The 19,580-nt window shown below is 40.1% G+C and overlaps 1 protein-coding gene across 3 annotated transcripts; it reads right to left on the bottom strand.

Annotated features, from left to right (window-relative positions):
- Positions 1-674: 674 nt before the first annotated feature.
- On the bottom strand, positions 675-17,813 carry LOC102227900 (mothers against decapentaplegic homolog 5). Of its 3 annotated transcripts, none has more exons than XM_023328823.1 (7): positions 17,558-17,813; positions 11,600-12,487; positions 6,498-6,800; positions 4,046-4,135; positions 2,535-2,756; positions 2,190-2,446; positions 675-2,096 (listed from the first exon to the last, which is right to left on the bottom strand). In XM_023328823.1, the coding sequence occupies exons 2-7, from the start codon at positions 12,000-12,002 to the stop codon at positions 1,953-1,955; spliced, it is 1,419 nt and encodes a 472-aa protein (XP_023184591.1). In that variant the 5' UTR covers positions 12,003-12,487; positions 17,558-17,813; the 3' UTR covers positions 675-1,952. The 3 variants fall into 3 exon arrangements, with proteins under 3 accessions (XP_023184591.1, XP_014330088.1, XP_023184592.1); XM_014474602.2 differs by lacking the exon at positions 17,558-17,813 and adding an exon at positions 17,030-17,313; XM_023328824.1 differs by lacking the exon at positions 17,558-17,813 and adding an exon at positions 16,729-16,936.
- Positions 17,814-19,580: the final 1,767 nt, after the last annotated feature.

Raw genomic sequence — 19,580 nt, 5'->3', positions numbered from 1 at the left:
CAACATGCAGGAGGATTTCCATCATAGTGGCGTTTCTGAGCAGGTGTGATAAAGAATCTTATCAGATTTTTCCAACCAAATTCTTGCCATTGTAGAGATTTATTATATGTCCATTGGTATCTCCGCATTATTGTCCATTCCTCCTCCGTTATTGTTAAATTGCCCTCTTTGAGCTCTATTATGTTTTTATAGATAAGTGAAATAATTTGCCCTTTAATTTTTGATTTATAGGCATTAATACAAATTTCCATTAGGTTCATATTCTTGCCAGTAATTAGCCTAATTTTTAAGTTAACAAAATGTCTTATTTGTAAATATCAACAAAAACCCTGTTTGTCCAAAGCATATTTTCTCTTGAGTGTTTCAAAATCACTTAAGATTTTGTTGTTCATTATTGTGCACAGAGCAGCGATTCCCTCGGATGTCCAGTCCTTAAACCTGGTGTCCAGTTTGTTTGGTGGGAAGTCTGAGTCATATGCAATCCATTTTATTATTGCCAGGTCGTTCTCCAGTGCATTTTTTTAAACAATAGTTTTCCACACTCTAAAGGTTGTTTTCATCCACCGGTTATATTATTTATGAAACTTTGTAGATTTGCATCGGCCAGAATTGCCTGTACAGGAATGGGTGTCTTCTGTTCTGAGTTTTAAACATAAACTTCATCAAGTTTTCCCTTGCTGGTTCTAGTAACTTTATTAACCATAACAATGTTTGGTCAACCAAACGGCATATGCTCTAGAATACACTCTTTTATTGACCAATAAGGACGCTATATTTGTAGGTTAGATCACAGCAAACAAAAGCCTTCAGCGTTATGTACTCAGTGTTTCGACGTCACATGGGCTACCGTTAAATTTTTATGGCTCTGTCATGACAACGTCTGATGTAGGGTTTAAAAGCAAAGTATGGAGGTGGTATAAGAAAACCCAAAAATGTCCACATAGTGTTAATATTACACACATTAGGAAATTAAACCCGACTCGAGTGCAGAGACAGAACCATTAACAAATACCTTTTTTTTTATTTCATGGAGCCAATAAAGCGAATTAACATAATGCCTTGGTATCCAAGTCCAAATTTAATATGCCTCCACAAAAAAAAAAAAAAAATCTATGAGTGCACAATATTGTTAATACAGTGAGTCTGGAAAATACAGCCACTCTTACTTAAACTTGAGAGTACAAACAAGCCTCAATAACGGTGGTGTTTTCACAATACCTACCTCTATGGCAACAGATGCAACATTAAAAATGTTAGCTTATGGCATGTTTAACTTGTTCAGTGATCTCCCATATCAAAAGAAAGAAACAAAAAAAAAAACTATCACATTGGCATACAGAACTTAGTAGCTCAGTGTTCATTTCTAGCAGTAGACTATAAAAAAAAAAGCATTTGTTATATCAGACTACTGGTAAACATAACTGTTTCCATCTCTTAACTGAAATAACTGACAGAGACAATGTAAGAAAAGTGTTTCATAGATTTTCAGACTCTCCGGCAGACGAAGCAGAGCAGTGAAACCGTTCTCTGCTTAATTATAAACTACAAATAAAGTAAAAGTAAAAAAAAAAAAAAAAAAGCAATGTAACCCATGCCTAATTATCGTTTGACAGACTCAGCCCTAGGTTGTTCCATGCTGCGGCATTGTCGAGCAGTAGTGTGTCCGTGTAACTTCAATCTGCTCTTTGTCCTGGTGTTTTCTTTGACCTAAAAAAAATATTAGGTTTTTTTTTTATATGTAAATGAAATGGATTCTGGCTGAGACCGTTGATGAAGTTCCTGCGAGAGCTTTATATCCCTTCCCAAGGTAAGTGTAAACAGTTCAGCCATTAAGACAGCTTTAAATTACAAATCAATGTAAAAAGGGGGATAAAAAACAAAAAAAAGGAGAAAAAATTATAAAAGAAACCAGAAAGGTAAAAAGGTCTTCTAAATCTCCCAGAAGTCTGTTATTAGGACACAGAGGAGATGGGGTTGAGAGGCGAACCCATCTGTGTCAGCACTTTATCCAGCCACTGCAGAGGCCCGTGCAGGTGCACCTCGATCCAGCAGGGGGTGCTGGTGACATCCTGTCGGTGGTACTCGGCTCCCCAGCCCTGAGAAATTTTAAAACACACCAACAGAAAGGTAAATCATGACTTCTATTGCTGCTGTGAACCGTTTCAAAGTAAAAGCGCGCGACTCGTCACCTTGACAAAGCTCATCCTGATGGTGCACATCTTGGTGAGTTCGTAGACGGCCTCGAAGCCGTGGTTCACCGACTGGGCCAGCAGCTGCGCGAACTCCTGGTTGTTGAAAATCTTCAGGCTGCACCCGCTCGGGATCTTGCACACGGTCGTGGGATGGAAGCCGTGGTGGAAGTTACAGTTGCGACTCTGGACGAAAATGCTGGTGTCGCTGAGGCACTCGGCGTACACCTCCCCTCCCACGTAGTACAGGTGCACTCCTGCGCAAAACGCACAAACAAAGTGTCAGCGACTGAAAAACGGCGGGGGCGTCCCGCGTGTACTGCGTCCTTCCCGTTGCCGCCGTACCCTTGCCGATGTGCCTGCGGGTGTTCTCGATGGTGGAATTGCGGTTGACGTTGGACAGCAGTCCGAGGCAGAAGCGGTTCTTGTTGTTGGACGGGTCGGTGAAGCCGTCCACCAGCACGCTGGTCGACGAGGCGTGGTAGGCCTCGCCGACGCGGTTGTTGAGCTCGTAGTAGACGATGGAGCACCAGTGGCTCGGCTCTTCGTACTCTACCGGCTGCACGTCTGGAAGCGGAGCAGATCGAGAGACGTTTTAGCTTTTAGTGAGACGCAACGCTAAAATCTTTGAAGACTTTGAAGAATCTCACAAAATCAAAGCAATTTTGACTTGGAGAAAGTCCCATTAGAGAACAATCTGGCAGACTTGGTACAAATGCTTCCGTTTGTGTTTTTTTTTTTAATTTCCTGAAATTACTGTTTCTCAAATGCAGTAATAACTAAATTTTTAAAAAGGCAGATTCAAGCTCATTCTCTTAAACAGAGAGTAAAAAGTAATACAAGCCATTTAGCACGATGGGTAAAAACTGCCAGACCTGCAGAAATTTCAAATGCTTATTTCACTAAATTCAGTGTTTCTGTAAAGCATAAAGCTACACTAGATCAATGAAAACACTCATCAATTAAAGGAACGTTGAGAGACTCGTGGAGGAGGGAAAAAAACAGAGCAGAACAAACATGGACAAAGATTGATTGTGAAGCAGAGCCAATTCAAGAGCTGGGGTAGATTCACAAGGTTTGGTCTGGACTTAGGGATGTTGTCAGGCCTCAAGTGTTTTGGCAACATCACCAATCTCTGGCTGGATTGGGGGGTCCTTGTTCACACAATAAGTCATTAAAAATAATGCAAGCGACGGATGTAAACAGTTAAATGAGATATATTCATAATTCAGCTGTGATGCTAACGCTCATCATCTACCAGCCATCCGAGGAGACGCCGGCGTCTTATTCAAGCCCCCCGCTTCTGGGGAAATTGCAGAGACTCTTTTGATGTGAAAACTGGTTTACGTTGAAAAACCACATCATTCTAGCGTAAAAACTTTCCGAAAAACATGATTTTTTTTCTAAATTGTTTCCATAAAGCAAATTTATTTTTGCAATTTCAATTTGGCCAATTTTATGGTTAGTGGAAATGGAGTTACAGACATTTTAAGGACAAAGGTTACCACCGTTTCATTTCTTCCAGCTAAGCTAGTCCTGAATCACAACAAAAAAATCAATTGGACTGTGGCTCAATGTTCCTATTTTTAGCTGAAGATGAAGGTTTTCACCTTTATTTGTAATTGATGGTTTAATGATCCTGCTATCACTACCCTTGAATAACCAGCAATATATGGTAATATGACTTTCTTGCTATCCATTATAACTAAAGGATAACAAATCAATCTGGATGCAATAAATGTATTTTCAAATGATTTACTAACACAACCTTTCTAGAATATTTCAGGTTTACCAAGATGCATCTGCATCTTTTTATTTTATTTTGTAACTCTCCAAATATCGTGTGCAGTTCCCACCTCTAGGTATGCTGCTGCTCGTTTCCATGGACTGGCTATCCTGGACCAGCTGCTCCTCCGGGGGCATGTAGGCCGGGGGCGGGGTGTCAGCTGAGACATGAAGAGCAGTTAGCAATGGATGGGACCAGTTGTTGCTGCTGCTGGCAAATCGTCACACACACACACACACACAAATCTCCCCAGACAATCATCACAGGATCTGTACCCCGGAAACGGTGTCAGATTACACGTACGCCTCACTTCTGAACCACATGCTAACCCATTCCCGACAAAGAGCCAACGAGGCGTTTGAGTCTTTACAGGAGAAGAGAAGAGATGGAGAGAAATCTGAACTACAACATGCGTCTGCAACAGCAAACAGGTTTATATCCTGAAATTAAAATCTGTTCTTACTCGACTCCCTGCAGCAGATCTGGACTTTTCACTGTAACATCCACCGATAAACAAAAAAAAAAAGAAGGTTTTTTTTGTTTATCGCCCAAACCCAAACAATTCTGTGGGCTTTTTTTCAGCTAAATATGCAGCTACATTTCAGCAGGTAAATGGAGGAGGATAAAGGCTTCCTGGTGGCCATACTTGGTGCCTTTGCTGGAGACAGATGCCCTGGCTCTGTCAGACAGAACTTTGCTGGCATTTCCCTTTTTCAACATTAAGACGTGGTTTGATTAGGATCAAACTGGCAAACTCATCTGGTTAGAGTTTTGCAAAAAGCTGCAAAATACCACATAGTAAGAGTGATATGGCTTCAAACTAAAATCTGTTTTTTGTTCATGTCACATGTGATTTTAATCTATTTCTTTCCTTGATTTCTATTTTTTTTAATTGCAAATGACAAAATATTTTCAAAAAGTGGCTTTTATTTCAGTCGTCCCTACTGTGCGTGGAACGACAAAGTATTAGAGACAGGCTACGAGAATTTTTTGTTAATTACGAGAATAAAGTCATAATATTAGCAAAATAAAAACCAAATTTTACCATAAGAGCATGTTAAATGATGAGAAAAAAGTCGTTTTAATGAGAAAAGATCTTTGATAGAGTGCACTGACGTGAGCAGATCAGTAGGTGGAGCTCTTTCTTTAAAATGGACTCTTTTGCGCGATCATTTTCAAATCCAACTATTGATAATTTGTTGCTGACGCGTTAAAATATTCAGGATTTCTTCATTTATAAAACTGATAAACTCATAACTTCACAAGATGCTCAACATTCCTCATTTGACTTTTTTTTTGCTATATTTTGTGGAGGAGTTTTAATATTACAACTGAATTTGTTTTTGCACTACTACAATGTTTATTGTAATATGACTTATCTTTTGCATTGCTGCAACTTTTTTCTGGTAATACTATGACTGTTTTCTGTATGACAACTTTTCTGGGAATATGATTATTTTGTATTATTTCAACTCTCTTCTGGTAATATGATGACTCATTTTCCGAAAATTTTCTGTTAATATGATAAATGTTTTTCATACTATTATGACTTATCTGGTAATATCACAACTTATTATTATTACATTATTATTATTTTCTGGTGATATGATGTTTTTATATTCTTTGAAATCTTTCTGGTAATGTGGAAAGTGTTTTATGTATCAGTACAACTTTTGTGTGGTAATATGACGACTTTATTCTCGTTATAAAAAATATAAATCTTGGCCTGGGCCTAGTTCTTCATTGTAGAGTTGACCTGAATTCAAAGTTCAAATAAATAGAGGCTGTAAAAAAGTTTATCAAACAAAAATGGCCACCCTGGGCATGCTGACGTCACTCTGTACTGTGGAAGCCCCTCCATCCCCCACAAAAAATCTTCATTTTCCTAATATAAAATCTTCAAAACCCCCAAATTTTATCAATTGCTGCAATAGATTTATCGCCCGGCCGTAAACATGGTTTTACTTTGAAAATAACTTGAAAGCAAGGAGCTAAAAAATGAATTGGAGCTCAGAATGACAAAGAAGTAGTAAGAAAATGTGTCATTATTAACAGGGTTGTCACAATATAACCTTTTTACAATTCAAGCCGATACCAAGTAAAACACCTGATACTCAAAACAATGGACAGCAGCAACCAGCAGGGGGAGCCTGGTGCAGGTTCTGGTCGGCCATGACAGTTCAGGAGCATCAGCAGCTGCAATGTGAACCTCTGAGCTAATTTGGGAAGATGAAAACGGCTTCTTCGTTTGTGTCAATTCTAACCCAAATTAATATTTTTAAATAGTTTTCTTAACAACCCTAGATACCAACAGTACACACAAACATTTATTACAGTCTGTCTTCTTTTAACTCCACTAAACAGATTTTTCTATATATACATAAAATCATCTGAGCTCCTCTGAGACATGCGTTTGTGAATCCTTGCTTTTTGCTGCTTGCGTAACACAACAAAAGCAGCTCAGGAAAAACAACAGCCTGGCGTATTTCCTGGGGCCGGGTACATGAGTGAGCTTGGCGTACCTGGGAGCTGGAATGGACTGGAGGGCCCCGAGCTGGCAGGAGAGTTGGGGTAGGTACCGCTGCTGGCTGGAGAGGAAGGGTAGGGGGAATTGGGAGAAATGGGGAAAGAGCCGCCTCCTCCTCCTCCTCCTCCACCTCCGTTGCTGTTGCCGCCGCTGCCACTGTGCGGCTGCGGGAAGGAGTCTGGGAAGGTGGCGTTCAGGGGCATGTGCGGCTCGTTGTGGGTGAGGTTGCGAAACTGTACGAGCAAGCTGTGCTGCGGGTTGAACTCGCTGTGCCTTGGTACCAGGACCGGTGGGAGAACTGGATGGTGGAGAGCAAAGACGTCCAGACGGGAACATTAGTTTAACACAGGAAACACACATCTGTAAAATATCAAGTGGCTAGGCTAAATATTTACGCATTTGACTAGAAAACATGAAGATATGTAAGATTCCTAAAGACTTGTCACTCTAAACGACTCAATTAAAACGTTAGCCAATTACTAAGAAAATATCATAGAAAATACAAAGCTCATAAGCATTGAAGCTAAAATTATGCCAGGAGAAATAAAGGAAACATATCTATCAAGACTGAAACTATTATTTTTAGTAATATATTGACTATTCTGATGATCAACTGGATAAAACAAATGGCACATTCCACAGATTTTTAATTTTACATATATTAGCTAGCAAACAAGGGTATATTAAAATCTTTTAAAAGGGTATATTAGCAGTTACTGCTGCTAACTAGCAGCTAACTAGCTTGCATTCTTGTCTTGAGTTACAGAACGCAGTGAAACATCTGTTCACAACTCAAAGTTTTGCATGAGTGTAAAGTCTCACAAGAAAAATAGCTACATAGATTAAATAGTCCTGCCTCAACAAAATTTAAGACCTGTGATTAATGTATTTAAGGCTAACTTTTTCTTTTTGCAATGAATTTCAGACATTTTAAGACCTTAATTTTACATGCATTAATTCAAGACTTTTTCATCCGAACGACTCCCTCATCGTTCGAAACCCTTCTGAATGCCTTTGTTGATATGCTGCAAATGTCTCCTGACCGACATGTGATCCACATCCTTGAACCAGTCAATAAAGAGCTGGCAATCTCAAGCAAGCCCAGTGTCAGAAAGGCCGTCCTGTCAGGGTCATCCTTCAATGTGTTTATGGGGTGTGTGAATGACATTAGGAGACGAGCGCGGAGGTTTATGCAGGGAAAGTGCCGGGAGTTTAGCCTGAGTGGTTTGTGCGCTTAGAAAGCCGCTCTCTGATGCCACACCCAATCTGGAGTGCCTGAGGCATATAATCTAATAAGACTCCTAGAGCTAGTGATATTGATTTTCTGTGAAATGGAAGAGGCGGGTTGAACAGGCCTGCATGATGACAGCCTGCTGACCTTTGTGGATTTGTTTACCAGCTCCTCAGTATTCCGAGCTTCAAGGGATCTGGCACGACTCGGAGAACCATTCGTCACCCATTTATTAAAAATGAACACACAAAAAAAAAAAAACCTAAATCATTATGACTTTGTTGTAAAAATTTAATTACGACATTATGGTAGTGTAATAATTCAGAAAATTACTGTGTGTGCGCTTATCGATCGCCTTGATTACAAACACTGCCGTTAATGTGTGGATGCAAGTGCAGGAAATCTTTTCAATTGTATTTACGGTCACAGTCATATTGATGTTAGCAATAACTGCAAAAGCGACATATTTCATCCGCTTCCTGTTTTACTGGGTTAGGGTTATTGTCAGGTGGTGGGCTGCGGCATCTCAACACGACGCTACAGCATGAGAATGCAAAGACTGGAAACTTCTAGGGGGAAAAAATAAATAAATCTGTTCATCCAAGACAGAAAAAGGTTTGTCCTGCTGGGGTTTCTGCAGCTCTAAAATAAAGATTTTCTTTTTTAATTAACTTGCAACAGCTCAGACTGTCGCAAAGCAATAATTATCTGTTTAATTTAAACGGGTCAAAATACGACATACTGGCTACAGTCATGTCTGCTAACCATTTCTCTCATTTCACATTGTTTTACAGCCTGTGGCAAACACTTTTTGGAAAGAAGATGGATGTCAGAAAGTACACTGTTAGACGCGAATATTTAGAAACGCACAATGTGCTAAGCAGCAATTAGAGTGGAATAATTTGAGTAAAATACGTTGTATATGTGTGTAAAACTGTTGGTTGATGTGGCTGGAAGTAAAACGATAAATACTTAAAGCTACCGACTACATGTATCCCGATACGGAAATAAATTCTAGATCAGGTATCGTGTCTGTTCCATAAGGGCAGATCTATTCAGTCTTATTCTATGCTTTGTGGTCTGAGTGCTTTATTAATTATTTTACATTTTATTTGTAATTTCTGATTGAACTTTCTGAACCATTTGAAATAAAGTTTGCTAGTTTTTTTTTTTACATGTTTGACCAAAATAGTCAAACTTTTGCTTTATTTTTTGAGACTTCATAGTACATTCATCATTGCTTCAGCTGCTTTGTTTATTTATTTTGGATATTTAAAATGTCTTTCAGTTCCAGTGTTAAATGTTCTTTGGAAAACAAAGTCTCAAGAGTGGGAACTTGCATTATTATGTCATTTATCATCATATTAGTTGAAAATGGTCTCAAAAAGACATTACTGCTTAATGCAATAAATTCTGGGACAATTTATCACCCAGTAAAATGTGTCATTATGACAGACCAAGCTATAAAAATCATTTAAAGGGCTAGAAATGTTTTTTTTTTCACTTTTAAAACTTAATCCTTAAAAATATTCAGAATTATTTTAATGTTTTTTATTTTTAATTTTAAATTTGTATGCAATTTTGTCAAATTACAACAAAGGGGCTCAATTTAGACCCCTACATCAGCTCTGCTAACTATTTATTAAATATATAAATTCATAAAAGAGAAATCAAGCCAAGCATAAGATTAAAATGTCAGTCCCAGGTATCATGTTTTGTGATGCTCACAAGGAGTAAAGAACATGTTTAGTTCAGACGAGATCGAAAAGATTTTAAACGGGCAGTATTATGCGTTTTCCAGGCACATAGTGCCATTTTACAGCACAATCAAGTAGCTAAGGCGCCCTCTGTTCTAAAACATGCTGTATGTACAAGATATGACTTGACTCCCTGATTTAACTCCTTGAAATTGGGCCTCTGTGTCTTTAAAAACTCTTGTTCATTCTGAAACTCCGCCTTCAGGAAGTCATCACAACATGGCTCCTCTCAACTCTTTAACAACGTTTTTACCAGAAGTAGCTCGGATAATGAGCTCAGCAGCTGTTCCACCAGGTGTTTGCCAATTGCTGCTGGCTAGTCTGAAGGAGCTGAGTTGGGGAGTCGATGGTTAGGGCTGCTTTGTGAGGTGGAAGCTTGGAAACTGTAGCTCTGAGGAGGAGCTTCGTCCTCAAAGGCGGAGCTAGGTCCACCCAAATGTAATGGTTGCCATGGAGATTAAAGGATTTCTCAAACCAACACTCCAGGTATGTTTTTGATGCGGTAATTGCATTACAACATGATGTAGTGCTCAAAAAAGTCAATTTTACATCACACTGCCCCTTTAAAGTTAACTGTTTTCAGTAACAGAGCAGCTTTGTGTAATGAAATCAGAGGACGCGCAGAAACCTAAGAAGTTATCTGAAAGGAAGTTTTTTATATTTTGTTTACATGTTCAGGCATGCCTGGCTCATTCAGACTGCAACAGGGAAAAGCAGCGTGAACTCTCAGCTGATAAAAGTATGGAATAAAATACAGTTGGTGCCGTTTAACACGTCAGGCCCTTCAGCATCTGTCACTCAAAATATGCTGGATCAGCATAAGTTTGAAGACGAGCTGCACAAAGGATCCCGTTCCAATCCAAATAGTAATATCGACGTGTGCAATATTGCAATCAGAACATGCAGGACATATTAATGCCCATGCATATTTATAAAGCATTTGGCCAGTTGGAAATATGAATCAATCAGAAGAGATATCCTAATTTCATTAGAGCAATTTTAAGAGTCAGTATTGCAATCACATATTCTCCTAATGTTGTGGTTGGCAGCTTTGTGGGAAGGGGTTTTACATTCACTCAAGGTGGCAGCATGTTGGGATTAGCTCTGTAGCTTTTTTTTTTTTTTCCTGTTTCTGGCAGAAAAAATAAACGATTTTCTGGACAATTATTCCTGCTAGTTTTGGATGCTGTGCAGCTGGAACTGAATTTCCCTTTGGGATCAATAAAATGAAGTCATGACTTTGTGATCATTTTGCCATTGTTTTAGAATAATAGCAAAACCCTCTCCATTGTGTGCTTTCACACTAAATGTGACGTCGCTTTTGGTTCAAACTATAAATAATTGAAGGTCAATTAATAGCAGGACGGCTAGGAAAAAAGAAAAAGATGAATTGGTGTTCTTATAGAATAGCTTTTAAACCCAAATCAGATTAAACTCAAAAATCGGCCATAAAAATTCTGATTAGTGAATTTTTCTCTTTTTTTAGTGAGACCAAGGCTTCCCATGGTGAAACTCAAGGACTTTTTTTTTTTTTTTTTTTACATTTTTAAGGCAAGTTTTCAAATTTTTCCAGCACCACTTAGGAGATTTTAAAAAATACAAATGAACTACAGAAGACAGTTTCAATTCACTATTTTATGACGTCAAATTTTACTATTTTTTCATTAAATCTTCTAAAGAAGGAACAAGGAGAATGTAAAATGTCTCCTACACAAACCCTACAGACAATAAAAATCTCTAAAAAATTTTCTTGTTAAGGTTTCTGGCATTTAGCAAATAGAAATAATTTTGGTGATTCTAACTGACAAGACAAGAAAAGTTTAGTCTGATTTAACTTCAGACAGCAATAAAAATAAGTCTTTTATCATCTTTAAATATCTGGTTTCAATTGGAAATGAAGCCTTACAAATTTAGGCTTTTAATCACACGTTAGATTGCACTTTATTAACAAACTGTGCAGTCTGAATATCAAACACTTTCAAGGACTTTATACGGAAATCAAGCACTTTCCAAAACACCCAAATAAAATCCACTCGTTTTTAATCAGCTGTATGAACCGTGTGAGTTTTATAGCAGAAAACCAAAACCAGTTGGACCAGTAGCACCTACCGGGGCTCTCCACTCGCTTGTAGTGATACGGGTTGATGCAGACCTCCTTCTGCTTGGAGCCGAACGGATACTCGCACACCTCCAGCGGCTTGAGCTCGTGGTGCGACTGCAGGTCCGGCCAGCGCCACACCCTGCAGTAGATGACGTGGGGGAGGCCCTTCCTGTGCGACACCTGGAGACGACCGTCCAGCGATCTGGGGATGGTGACGCATTTGCTGGGCTGACCGGGACAGCTCAGCGCCTTCTCCAGGTCCTCCATGGCACCCTTCTTTTTCTTCAGCTTCTTCACCAGCGCATCCACTGCCTTCTCGGCCCATTTCTCCTCCTCGTCGCCCTGCTTCCAGCCGAGCAGCCGCTTGACCGCCGGGCTGGTGAAGGAGAACAGGCTGGACATGGAGGTCATGCTGCCGGACGCGAGACTGTCGGGATTGTCAGTCAGTTCAGAGTTTTAGGGGAAAGGGGGGGGGGGGGGGGGGGGGAGTCCAAAACAAGCTCTAAAAGAACGCCTGAGTGAGTGAGGGTGTGAATGTAAGCACAGATGATGGGAGGGGTGAACGGAGAGGAGGTTTCAGCCTTGTCCAACCAAGGACAGGAAGCAAGGGAGGAACGGGAGTCAGCAAGCAGGACGCAGCTGCTCCTGGTCAGGAAGGGCCCTCCAAGCAAGCTGTTCGGAGAAGGGTCACCGCCGACGATGGGAAGAGAGGGCTGGAGGAGGGGGGTGTGTGTGTGCTGGGATCGGGACGCGGCTGCAGGTCTCACCGACGAACGTCTGACACGCGCTCTAAAAGAAAGCCGACATTGCTCGGATTGCTGCCGGCTCCTCTAGAGGCCACTGCCTTCCCGCACGGCGCAGCGCTGGGGTTTTGATCTGCTGCGCTCCTGCAAGCACTAGAGAGAAAAAAAAAAACATACAAAAAACAACTTTAAGGGATACACTGACCTGCGTGAAAACACTGAGATAAATAACAATGTCTTATTGATCTGTAAAAATCAAGAAGGAATTCCTTTCTTGAATATTTGGTAAAATATACAAGAACACCATCACCTAACGGATCAAAAATAAGCACTCTGTCAATCCGTTGTACTTGCATACTTGCCGTAGTGTATTCTACTTGTATTATTGTCCGTTATTAGAAACGCTAAAAGTCAAAACAAACAAAATGCATGTGGCCAAAAATCTCGGCAACCTCAGCCTTCCTAAGCTACGCTCAGATACATCGCCCTTCGCTCTGCATCGTTCGGATCGACCGGACCGGGGTCAAACTCATGTCGCCTCCGGCTGCACAAGCAGCTGTTTGGTTGGGGGGGACGGAGGGAGGTTGTGAAACTAAGTCGGTGGAAAAGGATGTGACCACGAGGGCCGTTTCCTCCTCCATCTCATCTCTGCCCGGTCTCTCCCTCCCGGACCACAGCTGGACGACAGCGGTGCGCCCACTCCCACCGCTCATTGTTCTACGCGCACATGAAAGCGAAGGGGGGAGCCGTAGGAAGGAGGACACAAAAGGGAAGCGCAGATGTTATCGGACCCAAAATGTTCTGGGTTTTGTTTGGCGTTTCCTAGGCAGGCAGATGTTTCAACGGAGGCTGACGAGGGCTAGATCAGCCCTGGCGGTTTTAGACTTAAACGTTGCTAATAATCAGTTAGCAATGATGACAAATAGTCATGCTATACATGAGGTCAAGGGTGAATTTTTAAAAAAAACAAAAAGTAATCAATGAAGTCTTTATGCATATCAGGGTTTCCACTAAGATTTTTTTAAACTGGTGGGGGTGACACCAGTTGAAAAAACGTTTTTTTAAGGAGCCTTCAAAATATATCTGAAATATGATGCATTATGGCCAAACTACAATAGTTAGCTACCTTACTGTTGTTCATATCAATCAATAAGTTTATTCACTCAACAAATCACATTTCATCACCAATGTACAAAAACAGTGTCTTGGAACAATTTATCTAAATTAGTGAAAGGGAGCAGGAAGAAGAAAAACCTTATAAAAACCTGCCTCTTTCTGAATAATTACAAATAAATCTTGATTTTATGGCCATAAAAGTCAAGAATATAACTTACAAACACATCCTTCTCCTCATTGTTAACTCAAATGAGTTTAAGACTATCTTTTTTTTCTTTTCAAGAATTTTAAATTGGTTTAAAGTAGGACATTTTTTCAAATCCCCATCCAAACTATACCATAATTTGACTCCATGCACCGAAATGCACATTTGTTTTAAAGTAATGCAGCATACGTTGACATTAGGGTCAACTTTACAAGTTTGAACTAAAAATGGATTCAACTTAACCTTCCTCAAGCAGCTTTCTTTTGCTTTTTCTGTCCCTCTAGTTCAGACTGTCGTCTCTATTTAACTTCACTCCTGAAAGCGGTGCAGCGCACAGTGGCCAGCTTCACAACCAGACAGGAGGTAGTGGCGATGAATCTTCAAAATAAAGTGAATTTTAACGTTTCATATTTAAATTCCTTTCACACTCTGATTATGGTTAGTATAAGTGTGCAAATATAGGCTATATGTATAGTTTTGACATTTATATATTTTTAAAAATCATTACATTTTGACCTGTTGATGTGCAACAATCAGTCTGTGAACTTGACAACCAATGGCAGGTACTTTGATATTTTTTGTTTCAGTCACATAAAAGTCATGATAAACGATAAATCAATTAATCGTACAATAAATTAAAACTATTGACCTCATTTCAATTATCGGCTTTATCGTCTCTTCCGGCCCTTTTCTCTTTCTGTTAATGACACTAAATGAAAAAAAGCTCAACTCCGGTGCTCTCCACTGACCCTCCCTTCCTCATTTCCTTAGTCTAAAGCCCAGTGCACACTATACGATCTTAGAGCTGTCAGCCGATTGTCTGTCCTTTTTCAAAACCTGAGAGACCAAACATTAGCCGACAGAAACCCTAGGTATGGGATGTGCTGTGGTGGTGCAGGGGTTAAGCACAACCCACATAAGGAGGCCTTAGTCCTCGACACGGCTGTCGCAGGTTCAATTCCTGCCCTGGCGACCTTTGCCGCATGTCTCCCCCTTCTCTCATTACCCACTTTCCTGTCAATTAACTATCAAATAAAGGCCACTAGAGCCGATATAACCTTTTAAAAAAGAAATCCTAGTTATAACGGTTCGATCGGGTTCGTTCCTGCCATGTGGTGTCCAACAATGGGCACAAAATAATGGCTACAAGTCCAGTTAACTAATTTTAAAACCAGGAATTAATCAATGCTTTACTACAATCTACCTGCAATGCATGTTGCTAGTGTCAGCATAAAGTCCTGACTGAATGAAAATCATTAGAACCTGTTTACGTCACGTTAACAAAGTTACGGGGTTTATCAACTGTGGTAGCAATTTCGCTCCAACTCCTCCCCTTGTCATTTCTATTCTTTGCATGTTGAATAAACATTAATGTTGTTTCCACATATCATCTCCAATGTCCGCTGGACTTCGGGTTGCGCCGTGTCAGCTGTTTGGGATTCCCCCTCAGAAAGCGAGGAGAATCCGCGCTTTCTGATTGGCTACCTGTCACATTCAACAGGCTGCGTTCAGAGCTACCTTAACACACCACACACTACAGGATGATCGGTTATGAAATCGCAAGCAACAATCTTAGAACGGCCAACGCATCAGGTAGTCGATGTGCCCATTTTCTCTGTTTAAATCTAATGATTACTGAAGGGCAACATAATATACAGATTTCATAATCTGCACTCTTTTGGTTATTTCCACTTTGGCTTTATGTTGTTTAGTTTTTATTCAAGTGAGACTGAGAATCCTTTTTATTTTGTTTTTGGTTGTTTTGTTTATTTTGTTTATCATTTCCAGTGTTTAGTGTTCTTTCGAAAACAAAGTGTATCTATCTTTGGCAGGAAATCGCATGCATTATTACGTCATTTCCATTAAATCAGAGTAAAAAGATCTTCAAACAATATTATTGTTTATCGCAATAATTTTTGAGACAATTAATCGCTCAGCAAAATTTGTTATCGTGACAGGCCTAACCCACGGCATAAGAAAAAATGGGCCAGTTCTGTTTAGCCATGGGATCGGTGCACTGCTAGTGATTTTGATGCTACATGTTGGGAGTCATAGTATCTGGGGAAATGAACTCATTCATTTGTTGTTGGATTTTAAATCTATTATCCCCATCAGACTTTTAAAAAAACAACAACAAATAAACAAAGAAAGAAAGAAATCAGTGTCGGTAAGGAGGAAAAGCCTGATCGGCACATCTCTATTGCTAATCTTTTTCAATTTTACAGTTCGTCCTGATAGCTTATCACGTTTCAACTATCAAAGGCCGAGATCAAATCGGTCTTAAACACACATTTTCATGGACACATTGTGAAACACATGGCTGGGAGGAGAATACAATACCACTCTTCCCCTGATTCACTGAAACCACCACACTAGATGATTCATGGCCTTGCAGAGATCATCGGGAATTTCTGAGCAGGAAGAAGGTACAAGCTATATATATATATATATATATATATACAGTCACATGATTAGCAGTTCTAAAAACAGCGTGTAGAGAAACCTCAACAACACAAGAGACCAAGCCAAGAAGTCGGTGAAGTGGCCAAGCAGAGGCAGTATAAAGCAAATTATCTCAGATTTATAGAAGATAAGGCCGCAATACAAGCTCCTTACAGAACTGCTGCGAAAACGCTACAAGCTTCAACAAGAACTGGATTGGTAAAGAAACACTTACCAGCTCATTAATTCTCTGTTTTGCTTTTGAATGTCTGAAATGTTGAAATGTAAAGTAGAGGGGAATGACAACACGGAACAACGGGTCGGGTTAGCAGAGAGCACCCTCGGCTTTTCCACCCAGAGACGGACAGGAACCAGGCTCATCTAATGTTACACAAACCCTAAAACTGTAGTAAGATAAGCCTAATGTGCTGCTCGAACTTTACACAACTACAATACATATATTTTAATATATGTATAGATATTTTTAATAAATATGTATATAAACTTCAATGCTGAATTGAGAGTTACTATGAGAACTCCCCTTGGGAATAAGCTAACTAGCCTAGCTCTCGTTAACAGAACTTGTTTAGCATAAAGTTAATGTCAAACGCTTCACAAAAAGTAAGCTTACCTGCTTAAAGAATAACGTTTCAGACTTATATTTTCTCTTTAAAACGACAATTAATTTAAAAACTACGTCGCTTTACTCCTGACGTGTGGCATAAGCTGCTTTTGTCTTTCGCCGTCAGCTTCTTTCCAGAAACTTTTTAAACTTCTAATAAGTGACGCAAGGCTAATGTGTGCTAGCTGTTAGCCTAGCCCTCCTCAATGGGACCGAGCAGCGAGCCTACGGACGCCGCACCGATGACGCTCTCTACATTTTACTTTTACTCGTTCGCCGCAAATGCCAAAGCTGGGGTTTAGCCACATACCTTCGTACGGGGTTAAGGTTCCATACATATGGTCGTTCTTGAGAATATTTCAACCCAAAGTCCCAACTTTTCTACTGGTAAATTACTCCTCGCTCCTGCCGCCTCTTATCTCCGACTCTTCACGCCGCGTCCTCCAGATCCAGGAGACAACTAGACTGGAAACAAACGCATATCCCTCCGCCGCCACCAAAAGAAGAAGAAGAAGAAAAAAAAATAGTTCTCACTCCAGCGAGAACTAGAGTGAACCGGGCTGGAGACTTGCCACATCTCCAGCCCGGTCATATCAACCGCATCAAACATATTTTATCCTGCTAAAAATACGACGTTCAGACGCTTGAAATAAGATTTGCTCGCTCCATCTTGCGCATGATCCTCTAACTTAAAACGCTTTCCCTCCAACTACATGTATGCGAGAGTAAGGGCGAAAATAGTTCCGAACGCAACATCTGCGCAATGTGCAAGAAAGCGACATTAGTATAAGCGTAGTGTTTGTTTTTGTGCGTTTCCGTGTTGCATGTGAAGTCTTACGGTGGTCGTGCTGAGGCTGGGCAACGTCGAGCACAAGTTGCTGGCTCCACTCAGTCTGGAGCGCTGCGGTTTGTTGTATTGTTGCCCTTTGTTGTCAGTTGCTCGAGACTTCAACAATTCCCACGTTGCTAATCCGTTTAATTTTAATTACTCCAACTAGCTCCTCCAGATTCGCTCCCGTTTCTGCAGACGAAACTCTTCTCACGGACTGTGCTATTAGGAATGCGGACTCTCCATTCAGTCTCCGAATATAGTGCGGTGTTTGTGGATCCGCCACTAGTGGGCAACCGTCGACCTGTTACTTAAGTGAATAATTTGTGTGAATCTGATGAATTTTCTAGTTTCAATCATTGAACGCTTAGGAAATATTTCTAAACAGAGGCGACCAAAATTGTGTGTGGCCCTGGGCAGAATTTGACTTGGGGGCCCCAATTCAAGATTGTCTAAATGTGATATTGTCTATCCTGACTTGTAAAAATTGTTACTTAACATAGCTTACTAAATAAATATCAGGAAATACAGTGTGTGTGTATGTTTATTTCACTGACTTACTCATTTGGTGCTGATATTGTCTACTGTCCAGCTTTTCAATTCCGACTAAGTAACGAGGGAAAGGAGGGGTCACACTTAATAATTTGTATTCACATGAAAACCCAAATAATTGTAATTTATTCAAATTTACTTGCAGTTTTCCTATGCGCATGAAAGGAGATTCGTGCATAAATAAGAAATAGATCCAAACTGAATAGAAGAACAGAACTCCCAGAGCAATTTTAAATGTAATCCAAACTGTCATGAACTCAGATTTGAAGTTTTGAGATTTGCAATCTGTAAGACGTCCAGCACACTTGGGAGCCCCCTGCTGGTCTGGAGGCGTAGATGCCTCCATACGTTATCCTTCACAATGTATGGTAATATTGAAAGGTAGATTTTTTTTTTTTTTTTTTTTTGCAACATCAAAACAGATTTGTAAAGACAGAACGCAAATACAAACTAAAAGGAACTGAAATTATTTAAATTATTTAGAATGGTGACAATGGAGAGGTGCATTTCAATTAGCGGTGTCTGTTTATGGAACCAGGGGTCTCAAAACTCCAGTCCTCGAGGGCCGCAGTCCTGCAACTTTTAGATGTGACTCTGCTGCACCACACCTGAACAGAATAATTAGGTCATTAGCAAGGCTGGGAGAACTGATCTACACAAGCAGAAGGCAATTAAGCCATTTCATTCCAGTGTTTTGTACCTGAGGCACGTCTAAAAACTGCAGGACTGCGGCCCTCGAGGCCTGGAGTTTGAGACCCCTGAAAATTATCTAAATCTCTTCCTGCTTTTAAAAGACACGGCACTGAGTCAGCAGATGTTTTGTTGTGTAATTTTGGTGTGAATGAAGTTAAGTTTGCAACAGTTTTCTGAGCTGAACAGCTAATTTTCGTTTTATGTGAATAGGGGCCAGATATTATGTTCACACTTCATGCTGCTCCTTTTCTCACGTGATTTCTTTTAGTCGCTATCTGAACTATTCATATTTATCATTGAGTGAATGAAACAAAAAATAAAATAAAAAATAAATAAATCAAATGAAAACGGGGACAACCTGACCACTTGCCAACTCTCCTGTAAGAGTTTGGGAAACGGCACCGTTTACTGGCTGATTATGTCTCTGCAAAACTCCAGAACATATTAAGATCATTTATGTGAACAGATATAATATTTATCCTATATGAGTTAGAGTGGCTACGTTATACAGCTGTGGCAATAAACCTTTTTCCTTTTCTTTTTTAAGCCAAAAATTCACATATAATTTTGCATCAAGACACATTTTCTTGAAAAATGACATCATGGTGCTCTGTAGGAGTTTTGTGCAGATTTAAGAGAGTTTTAATCCATTTTGCTTGGAAATTCAGATGACGTGCCTTTAATAGTGAAGGTAGACATTGAAACCGTTGGGAGGAATCCTCTCGGGTGTCTGCAAAGCCTCGTTTGCCCTCTACTCTTGTCTTTCATTTGTTAAAACATTTGAATA

The sequence above is a fragment of the Xiphophorus maculatus genome, chromosome 23 (assembly GCF_002775205.1).
Source record: "Xiphophorus maculatus strain JP 163 A chromosome 23, X_maculatus-5.0-male, whole genome shotgun sequence".
Classification (NCBI taxonomy): domain Eukaryota; kingdom Metazoa; phylum Chordata; class Actinopteri; order Cyprinodontiformes; family Poeciliidae; genus Xiphophorus; species Xiphophorus maculatus.
The sequence above is the reverse complement of the archived record's forward strand: the minus strand, read 5'-3'. Positions and strand labels throughout refer to the sequence as shown.

Excerpts from the sequence above, each read along its gene's own strand:
- LOC102227900 (XM_023328823.1), bottom strand. The coding sequence starts at position 12,002 with ATGACCTCCATGTCCAGCCTGTTCTCCTTCACCAGCCCGGCGGTCAAG. Across the intron at positions 4,136-6,497 it reads CAGTCCATTCCAGCTCCCAG|CTGACACCCCGCCCCCGGCC; the intron begins GTACGCCAAGCT and ends TTCATGTCTCAG. Across the intron at positions 2,757-4,045 it reads GAGCAGCAGCATACCTAGAG|ACGTGCAGCCGGTAGAGTAC; the intron begins GTGGGAACTGCA and ends CTCCGCTTCCAG.